Raw genomic sequence first — 15,946 nt, 5'->3', positions numbered from 1 at the left:
AGACTTGTAGTTCTCCTGACATATGAATTAACTCCTTTGCCGGTGCACATTAAACCCACCACTGCAAGGCTCAGGTGGGTGCAGAACGAGGGATCAGCTTCATCCAGCTGCTGTGCAGGGCCTATTTCATGGCTCAGTGGCATGAGCTGGGCATCCTCACCAAAACCCCATCACTTACAGTCTGTGCTGAGGTATTGAATACCACTGCTTCTCACTATGCTTCAATCTGAGAAATTAACAGATAATTTTGTCAGATATAGATCAGAGGAAAACATCATCATCCATTGCTTCAAGGTCAAACACCATTCATCAAATAATCAGCCTGCCATTTACAATATCCTCTGGCTTACAGCTTCCATTGAGAGATAATAGAATATAATAAAACTTTTTTTTCTCTTAGCACAATTTTACTTGATAGTGCTAAGTCTGTAAACACATGTCCACAGCCTAAAGCAGTCTTCTTTTCATAGGTCCTTCCAGGGCCCAGCTGTTAGCTGATCAACCTGCTATAGCAAAACTTGTAATATTTTTGCATTGTTTTGAGGAGGCCAAGTATTCCATCAAGAGCCCATTGAAATGCACTGCTCTCACTGGGATATTTACCATGATATTGATGTATTTAAGCAAATACCACAAGTACCAGCACAGGAACAAGTGCCTCATTGATGGATATTGCAGAGAGAGCTGGGGCTGTTCAGCCTCTTAAGGCTCCAGGAAGACCTAACAGCAGCCTTCCAGTAATTAAAGAGGCTACAAGAGAGCGAGGCTTGTTACAAGGGCACAGGACAAGGTGAATTGGCTTTATACCATCAGAGGAGAAATTTCAATTAGGTGTACAGAAGAAATTCTTTTCTGTGAGGGTGTTGAGGCACTGGAAGAGGTTGTCCAAAGAAGCTGTGCGTGCCCCATCCCTGGAAGTGTTCAAGGCCGGGTTGGATGGGGCTTTGAGCAACGTGATCTTGTGGAAAGTGTCCCTGGCCAGGGCAGGGCAGTGGAAGCTGGATGATCTCTAAGGTCACTTCCAGCACAAACCACTCTGCGATTCCGCATTACCACTTTGTAACCTGTGATGACACAGTAACTCTGCACTACCAGACACTGATAGAGAAGGCATACAATATGCTTTCAATCTATTAAAAATGTGTGAATTACTCATAAATTTTAGAGAAAATATTTTTACATTCAAAATTTATATCATGACACAATTATATCTGTTTTAGATTAAAAAAAAAAAAATCCCGGCCATTCATTTTGGATATCACTGTATTCGCACTGCAGGATCTGTCTTACCATAAGATGATACTTCAGTTCTGAATCAACTGGTCTTCCCGCTTCCATGCAGGCTGTAAACCAGGAGATATCCAGTAGTTCAAACCTAGAGCTGTCACCCACAGCCTGTCCTTTCAGCCAGTCCAGCACCTCCAGGTAAGAGTTGTTCTCAGCCACAATATGAGTGACAGAGTCACTGTCAAGAAGTACACAAAAAGTTTTCTTTTTTTTCACTGAATCCAACTGTACACAGATACAGAGCCATTATTTCCATACTTACTTACCATCCACTTCCTGAAAATTGCAGTGTATATTGTATGTTAGGATGTGGGAAGCACTTAAGTTTTCATATCACCATATATCTATTCCAGTCACTGACTCTGCCTTGAGGGAAGACTCTAGTCTGACAGCTCCTGTAAGTGCAGCATTTTCTTTCCCGAAGGATCACTTACCTTCCATAGACACTAACCTAACACACATTCTTTGCAATTCTGAAAATACTTAGCTTACACAAGCAGTACCATAATTAAAAAGCTGCTTGACAACACCTGACAGCCTCTTCCCAATATTCTTCATCAATGAGTGAAAACTTTGCAACATTAGAAAGTCAGTTAACAATAATTATTTAAAACTTTACAGCTAGTAATACCTTTCTGGGTATCTAAGTTTTCTTTACTTACTTGAAGCTGTTCATATGGCATTGAGAAATGTTCATTAATTAAATCTTATTAACTACATGCTCCATCTAAACACCACTTCCTTGCTGCTAAGCCAGTCTAGCAAAAATGATGGTTTAGTAAATACAAAATTTACAGCTTGAATTGTTGTTTAATACATTATATGGTGTACATAGCCTAAAAATACAATAGCACAAACACTATTGCAGTAAATTTGGGTTGTTGTACTAGAACAACATTGGAAAGGATCACATGATTAAAAAGACACACTTCTGCACCTGTCACAGGAGAATAATGGACAGGGAAAAAGTTACGTTTCAAGAAAAGATTACATGCATATTTAGGATGACCTGTAAGTTTCTACCTGGCCTGCTGATGTTTCTCAGCCAGTTTAAAAAAACAAAGACTTGGTAGGAAATTTTGAGTGATTCTGAGTGTTCCTGCTCCCCATACAGCCCACGAGGGGGCTGTCACCCACACAAAAAACACCAGAGAAAGGAAAGAATTCTTCATTTCCATGAACTTGTAGGACCTTGGTATCTCCAAAACATATTCCAATATTAATTTCTATCAGGTAACAGATTCCTAAACTTCTTGCAGGAAAGGCACAGACAGTCAGTGTCACTATTTGACACTATTTTTATACAAATAAAGCTAGAATTGGAACATAAATTGTCTTGATGGCAGGCACCTCCATTTGAAAGTCTCTGTGACTTTCTGGTAGCCCATGCTGGTGACAGCCTTGTGCGTATACAGCAAATTTCCAATGGACCTGACAGACTGCTCTGCAGCCCTTCTGTAACACCTGCAGAAGTTAAGGCATCAACCTGTCAAAGCAGGGAGGAGACCACTGGTGGAGATTGCTGGTTAGCATGGACTTCAAAACATGTGCTGTTAAAGGCAGACTGCACAACCTTTCAAAGCAAATTACCTTCCAGAAGACCAAGAAAATCCCTTGGCCTGTCTCTGTGATCCTTATTCATACAAGTAATCACCAAATAAGTCATGAAATCAGAATGACAAATACTGTAATCACTCCATAGAAAACTTATCAAATAACTCTCCAGTGCAATAAACATGCTGCATTTCGGAAATATAAGAAAGGTACTGAAAGGACTATGCTTCAGAACTGTGAAAACTGTCATGCTAGAGCACAATTTTTTTCTCTCCATATAGTGGAACTTGTAGAGCAGAGTCCAATGAAAAAGAAAAAATCCCAATTAATTTTTTTCTACAAGATTACAAACACAGATTAAATGAATCTCCATGAAATATTGTTGGGTTTATTATTATTTAACCCTGCTAGGTCCTACTTTAATTAAACTGTCACATCTTTATACTTCAGTAAAAAAAAAAAAAATCAGTTAGAGACAAACAACTTCTGCTTCCTGTGGTTTATTTCACTTCTTATAAAATATTCATATATTATGTATTTGTACCAAGCTGCAGATCTGGGAACTTTGCCATAACTATGCTCACAGCAGCAGTTTAGCTGCTGTGTTCCAGTTTCCTCTCATACCTGTACAGCTGTGCTGTTTTCTTGGCGCAGAACATAACAAATTTAGCATTTCCTCTGGCATTTTCAAAGACAAAAATCAACAGTTAAATAGGTTTTTTTATCCAGTGGCAACCAAGCTGAAATTAAACATAACACCTGCCTCATACAACTTACAGAAAGTCTGAAATACTGGCAATAAATACCTGTGTGTCAAAGCTGCCCAGATCAAGCATTTACACAGCCCTCTACAGATTATAAATGTAGGATTCAGAAGAGCACTCTTCATTTCTTTTTTTCCCCAAAAATTCAATTAGTTTTGTATCAGATGCTAATTGCCTACTTCTGTTCCATACCTTCTTGAATCTTGCTTTACAAATTATTTAACCCTCCCTTCTTCCTCAGGCTTTCAAAATTGATGGGATTGAAAAAAATCTGTGGAAATAAGCTTTTATAGGGAGGACCTAGCTGTACACTATCTTTGTACAGATCCAGAGAAATGATCAATACTTGGCTTTCCTCCAGCTTTTCAGAGAACCTATGTAATGATGCAGCTCTTGGAAAACTGCACAATGACATAACTAGCACTTATATAAAGCGCTCTTTGGAGGAAGCCTTCCTTCAGAATGAGTTGGCTTACTAAAACCAGACAAATCTGAAGCTGGACTGTATTTTCACTCTCAAATGCCACATCTGTGGTATTTTACTCCGAAGCTTTTTTCTCCAGTGCTCTTCTAGATTGTACCAAGGCATTAGCCAGTAACTTTGAGACTCACACCAGGGTAAAAAGATTAAATACTATAATACCAGAGATGATGTAGACAACTGCCCCCCTCAACCAATCACATTTTCCATTCCTGTATATTTAACTTTTTTCCATTTTAGAAATTGGCCATTAAATTTAGATTAATCTTAACCTGACTTCAAAGAGGAAATAAACAATGACTGATTTGGATGAGCTAAAGACACAATTCACATGCAGACATATGAAAATTGGCATATTTAAGATAAATAAGAAACACACATTTTAAAAGTGAAAAATTATAAATTTTGCTAAGGTTTGTGATTTCCCTGCTCTCTGTCCAGAAGACAATAGAAATAAGCCACATACTGGGAACACCCACTGAACTCCTGAAACATATTTATAATGGGAAGAGCCAAGTATATCCACCAAAAACATAGGCAAAAACTTCAATCACAGTCACTCGTATGACTCTATTTTATTGAATTAGAATGCTTCAAACAGCATTACTACATGTTATTTCAAAACATATAAACATTTTCCTACCTTAGCTCACTTTCTACTCTGAAACCTTTTCTTCTTCCTAGTTCCATCAAAAACATCCTTCTGGTCTTCCCCATCTTCCTCTGCATAATAAAAATGACAAAGTTACTGAATTTTATTTCATAACTGCAGGACAGCTTTGGGGAATGCAACTCTTTCTGTCTCTTCCTCTGGGAGATTACAGCTGGAGCTTTGAACCTATCCATGATGCAAGGTAGAACTGCTTTCACTTGGGTAATATAGAGGTAACATGCTTTCCGCCAGGCAACAGCTGTATTTAATGTCACCACCCATTGAAGAAATTTTCTTGCTTCCCCTCTGAAATCAAAAGCAGGTGCCACACAAGCAGAAACATCACTTGCCCCCTACCAGCTGGGACTTCTTCAACAAAAACACTCCAGACAGGTGCAAAAATGCTTTTATTCCCAAAACCAGCCATTGCCTACAAAGACTTTATCCAAATAATATTGATCATAGCAAAATCATCTCAAACTTTCAACCAGATCCTCAGCTAATTTAATGGCTGAGTTCCACCATTAATTTCTGCTTTCAAATATTTTTCAAATCTTACTTTTCCAAATTGCAGAGCACATTAGTTCACTAAACTAAATCCTATTTACTAAAATAAAAATAAATAAATAAAAGAGAACTCATTAGAGATGTGTTTAAATATACCTTTGGCATGCATGGCCAATATTGCTCTCTGGTTTTGGCCCTGCAGTGCACTGCTACCTGTGGCAGTCACAGAAGTAACAACATAAATAAAAAAAGCTTTTTGCTTTTAAGCACCCAGTGACCTTCAAATAGCTACAGAGGAGACAATGGAGGCCATTTACATTCCTCATCTAGAGGAGGGGGTGCTGCTCATTGCCAACCTCATGTTGGATCCGGTTCCTTATGTCCCAGAATTTCCATCAGAGCAAGGTGAGCACAAACAACCAGGTTTACAGCATCTGCATCTACTTCAGCACAAATCTATTTCAGTGGTAAATATCCCTATTCCCATGTCAAGCTGGATTTTTATTTTTAACATAGCAGAGAATTTGGATTTTACCAGTCCTTCACAACACATCAGAAATGTTATATGTTACAATTCTCCTTGCTCAAATTCAGGAGGGGAAGCAAGGTGGAAAAATCCCTAAGTCAGATCTGTCAATTATATTTTCAGTTATTTTATCACCGATGGATATACAACCTGAGTTTCAGGAAAATGAGTCAAAACCTGTTTCCTGCAATTATGGCCCTGAGTTTAAAATTAAATTGTAAAAGTACTGCTGACATTTTCTGAGCCCTATAGCTCTTGCTGCTTCAACTGTATTATTGCAGATATAAAGAAATAGTTTTCATCAGAATGGAAACTAACCATCAAAAATTAATATAGAGCTTTCAGCTCTGGGGTCTTCCTGAGGCCATGAAGAAAATATATACATAGTGCAGTATATAGATTAGACTTCATTCATTTCTTTCTTTGCCTAAGGATAACCCAGAAGCCAAAATATCTATTCATCTTTTGGATTTATAACATTAAAATTGTCAAAATAAATCATTTCAAGCTTATTTTGAAATTATATGAGATATTTTCATAGGAACTGGAAAATCAACAAGCAGACTTCAAGAAGCTTAAGCAAAAGAATAGCAGCAAGGAAGCAATAAAAAAAAAAAATAGTGATGGATCTGGCATTAAGGCTGAGCAATCTGTTTTGGTTGCTTCATGTCTTTTTTCCAGACTACTAATCCACCATTGAACACTGGTCACTTCCCTGTTTATAGCTGTCCTAGGCTTGGTAAAACACTTTATCTCAATCCCTACAAGGAATAAGGTATTTGAGAACAGATTCTTTACATATGTTAAACAAAGTTTTATTTTATGTTAAAATTAATTCAGGGCTCTAAAACATGTAAATATAATTTTCCCCAGTGTAACATCAATATGCTCAGTGCCAGTAAAATCCTTCTGGCATGAATAACAAGTTATTATTCCTTTGTGTTACTGTTATAACTCTTAAGCCAGATTTTCGAGGGTATTTAGGTGCCAAAAAACTGCAAACAGAGACCAAGTGGGATTTTCAAAATATCTAAGCAACCTAGGCACTTGGCTCCTTTGGAAATCAATTTCTGGCTTTGAACCTAATGCAAAGAGATTTTTCTCTAATAAACGCAGTAAAATATGAAAAATTCTCTGCCAATGATGCAATTTTATTAAATGTATCTTCTAAAATTAACAGGATTTCCATATCCCAGATGAGTGAATAACTCTCTCTCCTACAATATTATATCACAATATTTTTGACAGCACCACAGAAAGTAGAACATGCACTAGGGAGAAAGCAAATAAAACAGAGAAAAAGCATGTCTCTTATTTATGACAAAGGAAAAGCATACTGTTATCTGAGTCATGACACCACATATGATTCGTGGCCTAAAACCACAGAGACTTGCAGAAATTTTCCATCTCATTACAGTCTCATGGGGGTTCAGAGTATTTCACATTCCTTGAAGGAAATCCAGAGCAAACTTTTATGTTCTTGCTGTGGATCAGTTTTGCACACTACCAAAGGCAGAGATTAAGAATGAGACACAAATACTGATGGCCATTTAAGTAAACGTCTTCTATCACTTGTGATGTGGGTGCCAACAACAGCATCCCAAACTCCTCAAACAGTGTCTCATACAGGCCTGAGGCCCAGGCTACTGAACAACTTCAAAGGGAGGTTCTTTGGGAGGAAAAGTGCTGGAAAGTACAGCTCCTCTGAATTTCAATATTCACACATGCTTTCACTGCATGTTCTTGATTATTGTCAGTCTTTTAGTGCCTTGCTGTCATGTGAGCTGCATTGTAAATATTTTATAAACTAGTACTTGTCCATTCATGTAGCTTTCATGAGGAGAATGGTGAAATTTGCTTTTAATACACAATCTGCTAACCCTCAGAGAAAGCACCTCTCAAATACCAACAATAAAAATCAGAGAAGTGATTGTTCAGATGCTTTCTTATTCCACATAGGCTTAACAGCATCCCACGTGGAATTGTTTCACAACGATTAATTTTCCTTAGCTTTTTCATTTAGTCATTTTTCCTCAGTAACTCAGTATTTTCCAATGAAGCAATTCATGGAAATTTTTTTATGCTTCTCGTATTTGTTTTACCTAGATATTCCCATCACTATTCTTCTCTTTGAATCTGGCTTTCTTGGCTGCTAAGCATTTCCTTTGTCTTTTATATCTGTTCTACCAATCTCTCAGTGTCTAAAAATCATACCGCAGGCATTTTTCCTGGTTTAAAAATGAATTCTACCACTTACCTTTTTATAGTCTTAAGCTGCACCAGGGGAGATTCAGGTTAGACATTAGGAAGAATTTCTTCACAGAAACGGTGATTAAGCATTGGAATGAGTGCACAGGGAGGTGGAGGAGTCACCATCCCTGGAGGTGTTCAAGGAAAGACTGGATGTGGCACTTGGTGCCCTGTCTGCCTGACAAGGTGGTGTTCAGTCAAAGGTTGGACTCCATGTCAGAAGTATTTTCCAACCAAACTGATTCTGTGATATTTATATCCTTTGAACCGCTAGAATATTTTTAGGGGGCAGCTCTGAGGTATAGGTGCTTTAATTATTCCAGTCAAAGATGATAAACTCCATAAGAAGCCATATGACCAAGAATTTCAAAAAACTTATTAAATGATAATATGCTTTGAATGTGCTTGCTTGGCTGTATGATGCTATTTGGCATATAAAGTAAAGTAGACTTAGAGAGGAAACAAAATTTTGTAATAGATGTCATCAAACATACAATATTTCTGATGTATATGGTCAAAATAGCTGATTATCTTCTTTTTTTTGCTACACAAAGATGAAAATCTGAATAAAAAGAATTTATTTGGCAACATCTCTCAAATCATCCCAAGAGCTAACAGCTTGTTTAATTTAGTGCATACACAGTATTCTAGAAAGGGTTTTTTTTCTAAACCCTTTCTGAAGAAACTAGGGAAGAGCAACGTCATAGTTCTGAATTATTTAATAGAGCAATAGGGTTCTCCCTTACAGCTTGAGGAAAAATAATTGGTGACAAATCCTAGCAGGAGCTACTTCCTGCTCACATCAATATGCCTATACTCCCTGGAAACTATGGTTTTCACTCATCCTTCAGTCTCTCTGTTCAGTTACAAGGTTTACAATTGTTCTCTTTAGTTACTCTGTGTATGGTAGTTGCTTCTCCTTGTTGTGATTGTTATTGGACTATTCTTTGATTTTTGTGCTGGTACATCAATGATTTCCTTTATAGTGTAGTCTCATGAGAGCCTTGTGAACCTTTAGCAACAAGCAGAGACATATCTGCATAACACCATCAATATACATGATCAGGCAGGTCCTTTGACAGTTATACATCTCTTCCAAGCATAGTTTACAAGGGTAAATCTGCCTGGATATTGAGCAGCATTTATTTAGCTGGTCACATTTATCTCACTGCTACTATTAAAGACATTTCCACTAACTAAGAAATACTGAGCAACCTTCCAGAGATGAGGAGCTACACAAACTAGGTTGCACAGTCTATATTCAGGCAGCTGTAAATATTATTTATCTCAACAAGAACTCAATAATGTTTCTGTGGACATTTCAGGAACTTCTTATATAACCATATAATACTAGAAACTAACACTGTTAAATTATAATAGAATTATAATAGTGTTATAATAACAATTCTTATCATTCATTATCCCATAAAGAGTATTTATGTCCTCTCCTGCTCCTCTAGTAGGAAACTGCAAATAAATATCTAAATTGTTCATGTATCTTCTTTTAATTAGTTGTTATAATACTTGCTAGGTGGTAAAACTGATGCACCTTGCAGCAACACTGCAGCATTTCTAGACCTATTTACATTACAGAACATACAAACAGCAGTATGTGTGAGATTTATGCCTTCTACACTTACAGGTACTAAAGCATGATGCATTTAATAAAGATAGATGTACCTAAACCAAAATAATGAAAACTGGGAAAAGGCTATTGCCATGATTCACAGAAATCTTTCAACTGTACATTCAATTTTGAGTAGTACAGGCAAGTTCCCACACCATCAAGCTGAGGGGATAATCTGACCAAGTAATATAAAAGAGAGAAGGAATAAGCACCATATAATGCTGTTGCAGAGGGTAGAAAAACTTAGAAATAACATTATACAAAATGCCCCCTTCCTAAAAATTTATGCAAGTCAAACCAAGATAAATTTTATCTCAGGTTTTGGCTACTGAGCAAAAGCAACAGGTAACACCTAACAGCACGGTGAGTCCTGACAGAGCTCTTTCTGCACATTCCACTGAAATTAGCTGTAGGAAAAAGCCAGAGCCAGCATCAGAGAAGCTGAAAGAATTGCTGATGAGGATTAGACATATCTTCTTGTTATCTACAGAGAGAAAACAAAACAGATGTTCATCCAAATGATGTGTTGTGAATTTTGCAGGTGAAGGAAAAATCAATTAGAAGCCTTTTCTTTTTTATCCTTGAAATTTGAACTGAAGGAAGCTGAAAAGCAGAGTGGAATGGAGCAGAATTCTCACTTTTTTAATTTATTGAGGTTCCATGTTCCACTAATGCAGAACTAATTACAGCAGAAGTAACCTAACTGGGTAATTAATTCATAGCAGAAAACTTAACATCAGGCAGCAGGATTTTTTTAACCCAAAACAGCTCTTGACACAGTTTCCACAAAAAGCATACTTTCTATTTCTTACTGACTTCACCTAATAATTTGGCAGCTGCCTGGAGTATCACAAAATACTTACACATTTTTTATTTTGCAGTGTGGATTTGATGGCTCTACCTTTAACTACAATGAAGGTTAATTTCCAACTACATAAAAAATTATTTCTCCAAGCTATGAGCAATTCTTTTTCTAGGCTATCTCAAGGTTTGCTTCCATTGTTTCATCTTGCAGAAAACTCAACATTACTATGTCAATTCAAAGTTTCAATAGCCCCTAGAAACCGTGTCCCAGTGTAGCACTGCATGTTTACTTAGCTGTGAACATATGTTGGTCAATCTTTATTAAAAAAAGCACTGTCCATAGAACATTTTTGAGAAGGCAGCCTTTAGAGTCATCTTTGTGACTCTTTAACTGATAGGTGTAAGTCTCATGCCTTTATTTTATGATGCACACCCGCTTATTAGAAAATTGCATCACAAGCCTTGACACATTTTTATACTTTTCAAAGACAGTACAGTTGCACCTAATTGAAGTAGTTGTGTTATGAGCTTTACTCCTCTTTCCTGTGTTTATTCCTGCAGAGAGGATTCCATTTTAAGAAATGGAAGTTAATTATCTTCTACATAAAAATCAGACTCGACGTACTCTCACATAACTCTTAATCAAGCCAGTAATTCAGTATTTAAGTGACAAATCACAAGAAAGCTTCCATGTCTTTCTTCCCATAAGGTTTCCTATATCCTTCTGGTTTTCTGCTCCCATGCTAAACTAATTATTATCATATGTTATGCACTATGACAGCAGGAAGGATATAAAGCAGATAAATACATTTGCAAATGCTTCTCTGTTACAACTTACTCAAAATATTTACTAAAAAATATGTGCTATTTTTAGTCACTTCACACTTTGTGATGTTATTAAGGACACAATTCAATATCATAGGTTTTTTTGGTTGTTGGCAGATCATTATGAGGTTTACAATGCACTAGAATTCAAAACGTCATCCATACAAACATGAAAAACAAAATAGGAGCTAAATTCGTCTGCACAACAGTGTTATTTTACAAAGATTTAAAATCAGGAGAAGTCAGAGGAGAGAAAGGCTTGAATCCTGAGTCTGTGCTAATGGTTATGGAGAGCAGGTACCAACAGATGCCGAAATTACCACATAGCCATGAAATAGTATTTTGACAAGTTAAGTACAGACATGTTTTCAAAACCCAGCTAGCTCATTTCCTGGTACTCTGGGCTGCTCTTCTGCAAGCTTGAGTCAAGCACCAGAGAAGTGACACCAACCTACCACTCAAGATTTCATTGTCCAAAGCAAAGAGTAAAATAGGAGAAATTGGAGAAAATCTCCTGTATATATTTAGGCCAAACCACCAACTTGCTTACATGAGGCACTGAGGAAAATACTGCTTTTTCTCTCTTATGGCCTTACCCACCATTCTGTGCTCTACAGGCTCATCACACAGAACACCTGAGTATCTCAACATAACGCGCACAGCAACTGTACAAAAACCTTCAAAGAATGAGGAAGCCGTAACACCACACACAGACTACAGCTTTGACAGCTGTAAGTGAATGTATATCAAAATCATGTCAAGAAGTAAAAGTCTGTAGAGGAAGATACTCAATACTACTGAACTACTAAAATAATTATATAAGATGTAATCATGATTTTTAATGTATGGGAAAGCAATCCAATGTCTCTTCTGAGTAATGAAATTTTATGTAAACAAAATGGGACATGATCTAGAAACTGTATACACAAGTTTAATTAAAGACTTGTAAGGGGGGTGTGTGTGCCTCTAAGTATCATAACCACTGAACCATGCAGTTAACATTGATAAAGTTATGTTTCGCTAACAGTATGGGTTTGTATCTACAGAAAATTTGATCATTCCATTATCTTGTGTAGGATCTAATAAAGTACAAAATGTGCTATATTCCACAACCTGCAGAGGGAAAAATCCATGTATATTTTCATACTTCAGTAAATTCAGAAAATTCTCTGTCACAAGTAATTATATATACGGTATATTTTTCCTTTTATACAGACTCAATGGCTTCCTGGCTCCTTATTTCACTTGTATATGGGTTATGCGAGTTAAATATCTTCTTGACCCTTTCCTGCACATTCTACAAGTGTTGAAAACAAGGAGAGAGGGTGAGATGGGGACACACATGTGACAGGGGATGAAGAGGGGACACAACTGTGGGCAATTATGCTCAGCTTAGATGGCTAAAAAAAAAGATTCAGATCAACTTTTCAAGCGCCCTTACTGTTCTGGTTGTAAACAGCTTGGTGAAAGGAACCAAACAAATATTTCTTGATGAATACTGACAAAGGGAAGTTAAAGAAACTACCTAAATAATACTGTAAGGGTAGATGTTTCTGAGAGGGAATAAAAATAAACTCACATTTGAGGCAAAAAATATTAGAGGAAGTAATATTCTTCACTTTTAACAAACATTTAGACATATTCTCATCATTGCTCACTGGTCAAAATCATGAGAAAATAAAACACAAGCCCGGCAGCCTTTGTGGCATGATACGAAGCCATCACACACGCTCCCTCTGCTTCACAGCAAACCACAACAGGATCACCCCATGTCACCTCCACAGCTGCACTACCCACAAGCAGGATGCAGCACAAATACCAGGGTAAACAAGCAGCAGTACAACCTAGAAAGGTAAAGGTGAGGGGCAGAAATTGAGGAAAACTCTTTCAAAGAACTAAGCAGGAAAGAAGTAGCAACTGGCAATACTTCTTCAGACTCAGTTCTACTTTATGTATTTGCATTCATAATGTGTTTTCAAAGCTATTTTACACAGCTTGGCACAGGAGAATAGCACATTCATTGAGTCAAATCATTAGGAAAATAATGGAAAAGTAAACTTGCAAAATAAAACTACTAAATATGCAGTACACAACAGATGGAGTTACAATTTGTTACTACCTCATCACTCACAATACTGTACATTTGACTTCAAAACTTACAACTCAGCCTCTCTCCAAAATTTCTGAGCCAAAAGAAGTCGACTGCTGCACCTGACTCTGTAAACCATCCAGGAAAATTTGAAAAACTTTGCCCTTGCAAAGCCTGAGCAAACTGAGGTTAGAAGATCCAGCTGAGAAGTCACTTCATGTATAGCAGAGCCAGTCACTTCTTAACTTACTTTTAAGAAAGGCTGTAGAGCCTCCTCAATTATCTCCAGAGCAAACAAGAAAGATTTTAGGAATACGTCAAAACACTGATCACTCAGATTCTTGTCAAGTTTGAGACTGTTTTTTCATTACAGCAATGACTGAAGGTCTGTCCCGTTGCTGTCTTTCCCACATTTAATCAACACCTATTAAAATGGATACATTAAAAACATTCAACCTTGTCAAGATTGCTTCAGTACTACAAATAAACTGGATACACCTGAACAGTTACATATCACTTTGCACCCTAATTCATGCTGAATATGCCTGAAAAGTAGTAAATACTATTCCCCTCCCTCATATTTCAAAATAGGCAGATATTTAAGCTTAAGCAGCATACTTGGTGCTCTTCAGGCTTTTTATTTTTGTAAGTGACTAGAAGCTCCAAACTTATCCACCTTCCATTTAGACCATTGCTTTTCAATCTTTTTCATCTGTGTGGTGCAATATCTCCATATTAACAATTAGGTTAAGATAATCACTAGGTTCAAAGGAAACAAAGCTCATTTGCCTGTCTTTTAGACTAAGCCTAGAAATGAGAAAATTGATTGAGCACAGATGCGAGCAAGGGTCTGAAAACTGTGCTTGGGTTTCAGCTAAAAGGAAAAATTTTTGAAAATTAATGAACAAGTTAAATCTTTAGAGCTCAGAGTTCACTAGTGCTAAGCATTCAATAAGATCCCACGGCCTGAAAGTGCTACAGGGCCAGCAATTTCAGGCATAGGGACAATGTTAAGGTATCAGGGGTCAGGATTGCTGGGATTATATATCCACATTACCCAATAGGTTAGTGGTTAATTAATTTCTGTGGCAGTAAAGAAACCTTACTGCTTGTATAAGGGTGTTAAGTGTTGGGAGGCAACAGATGTGTTTGGGCTAAGAGTGTCCAACAGACCAGAGTCAGACCTGATGCAGAAGGAGCCACCTGGCTTGGTTTTTGGTCATACAAGAAATCATTTTCCTCTGCAGAGCTCTTAAGCCAAGATTTGCTCCTCTTTTCTATCTTCTCTCTTCTCTTCCTCCTGTAAAGTGATCATATGATGCCCTTAATTAAATATAGTTCTCGGGCAAATTAGTGTGTTCATGTGGGGAAGTGCTTTATAGTGAATGCAGAGAATCTCATAAAGTGCAAGCAGGTAAAGAAAGTGGGTTTGGTTCATTTGCTGAACAATTGTTGAAAGATATACTTGTTTGATTGGAAAAGGCAGAACGCTGTCCACAAAATGAAACCACAGTATTTCTCTGTGATTAAGAGTGTTCATTCAACCAAAAATGAAACTCCTTGTCTCAATTACCCAAAAATAACCTATATTCAGCTTAGGCTGAAAAATGTGTTTCACTTGATGTGAAGCCAGGCAATAGAAAGCAATTTCAAAATACTTATTCTCCTAATTCCATATTTTATTTTTAAATTTAGGGCTATTTTTATTTTAAAGTATCATTTTTCAATGAGAAGTAAAAAGAAAAAAAAAAAAACAGAACACCTTATTCTGCTGGTGACATTTACCGGTTTATCTGAGTTCTGTAAACACTGAGTCCTATACAAGCATAAGCAAAATTAATCCCAGAGCAATCCGTTTCATATAATATGATTGTTAGATTTTGGTAACAGCACTGAACAGTGTTTGGGGTGGGGGTTACTATGGTTTGGGTTTTTTTAAATGCATGCTCTTGTTTAAATAAGTTGCAGGCATTCCTTTAACTATGATCTTGGTCTTAAAACAGTCATATTTTGACATGTCAGGACAAGCCCTAATGAGATATACTCAGACTTAGATATATTTAGACTGATATGATGCAGTATGCAGCCATCTTAATAAATTCAAGTTTTCACAGAAATACATGGCAAATGTGATCCATTCACCTTTATCAATTTCTGTGCAGATGCATTGGTGGCAAATTTTCAAACATCAGAAACCCTTTATCAAAACAATATTTTTATGAAGTATATTCTTTAGTTCAATCACAGTCACAGGATATAAAACAGGGGGTTTTCTACATAAACCAATTTCTGTTATGCAAAAGGTCACACTCTATAATGACTGTTAGTCATCTGCCACTAACACCTATGAATTTACAAATCTATTTGAAGACTTCATGAAAAAAAGAGACCAAAATGAGTTCTGTGGTTTCTACACTGAGTAGAAATCATTTCATTTTCATTCCTGGTTTAAGGCCAGGATTATTTCTGCTTCAGCTATTATAACTGAAACTTTAGTAGATGGCAAGAAAAAACTTGTGTGTCAATAAGAGACTCATCCAAGGTTTTCAGAAGACTAAATAAGTAAACAAGTATTCAGCA

At 36.9% G+C, this 15,946-nt stretch overlaps 1 protein-coding gene across 10 annotated transcripts in view; it reads right to left on the bottom strand.

The window, feature by feature from the left end:
• Window positions 1-15,946, bottom strand: part of DNTT (DNA nucleotidylexotransferase) — a 162,450-nt gene that overhangs the window by 84,798 nt on the left and 61,706 nt on the right. For 5 of the 10 annotated variants that reach the window (XM_017726074.1, XM_017726071.1, XM_017726075.1 and 2 more), the window contains 3 exons: window positions 14,551-14,666; window positions 4,730-4,809; window positions 1,291-1,465 (listed from right to left, as the gene is read on the bottom strand). In XM_017726074.1, coding sequence (XP_017581563.1) covers window positions 1,291-1,465; window positions 4,730-4,809; window positions 14,551-14,601 — 306 coding nt within the window. In that variant the 5' untranslated portion in view covers window positions 14,602-14,666. Of the gene's footprint in view, window positions 1-1,290; window positions 1,466-4,729; window positions 8,176-14,550; window positions 14,667-15,946 lie in introns of those variants that run through there. The other 5 variants (XM_017726069.1, XM_017726079.1, XM_017726080.1 and 2 more) reach the window with 2 other exon arrangements.

The sequence above is a fragment of the Corvus brachyrhynchos genome, unplaced genomic scaffold (genome assembly GCF_000691975.1).
Source record: "Corvus brachyrhynchos isolate BGI_N302 unplaced genomic scaffold, ASM69197v1 scaffold61, whole genome shotgun sequence".
Lineage (NCBI taxonomy): Eukaryota > Metazoa > Chordata > Aves > Passeriformes > Corvidae > Corvus > Corvus brachyrhynchos.
The sequence above is the reverse complement of the archived record's forward strand: the minus strand, read 5'-3'. Positions and strand labels throughout refer to the sequence as shown.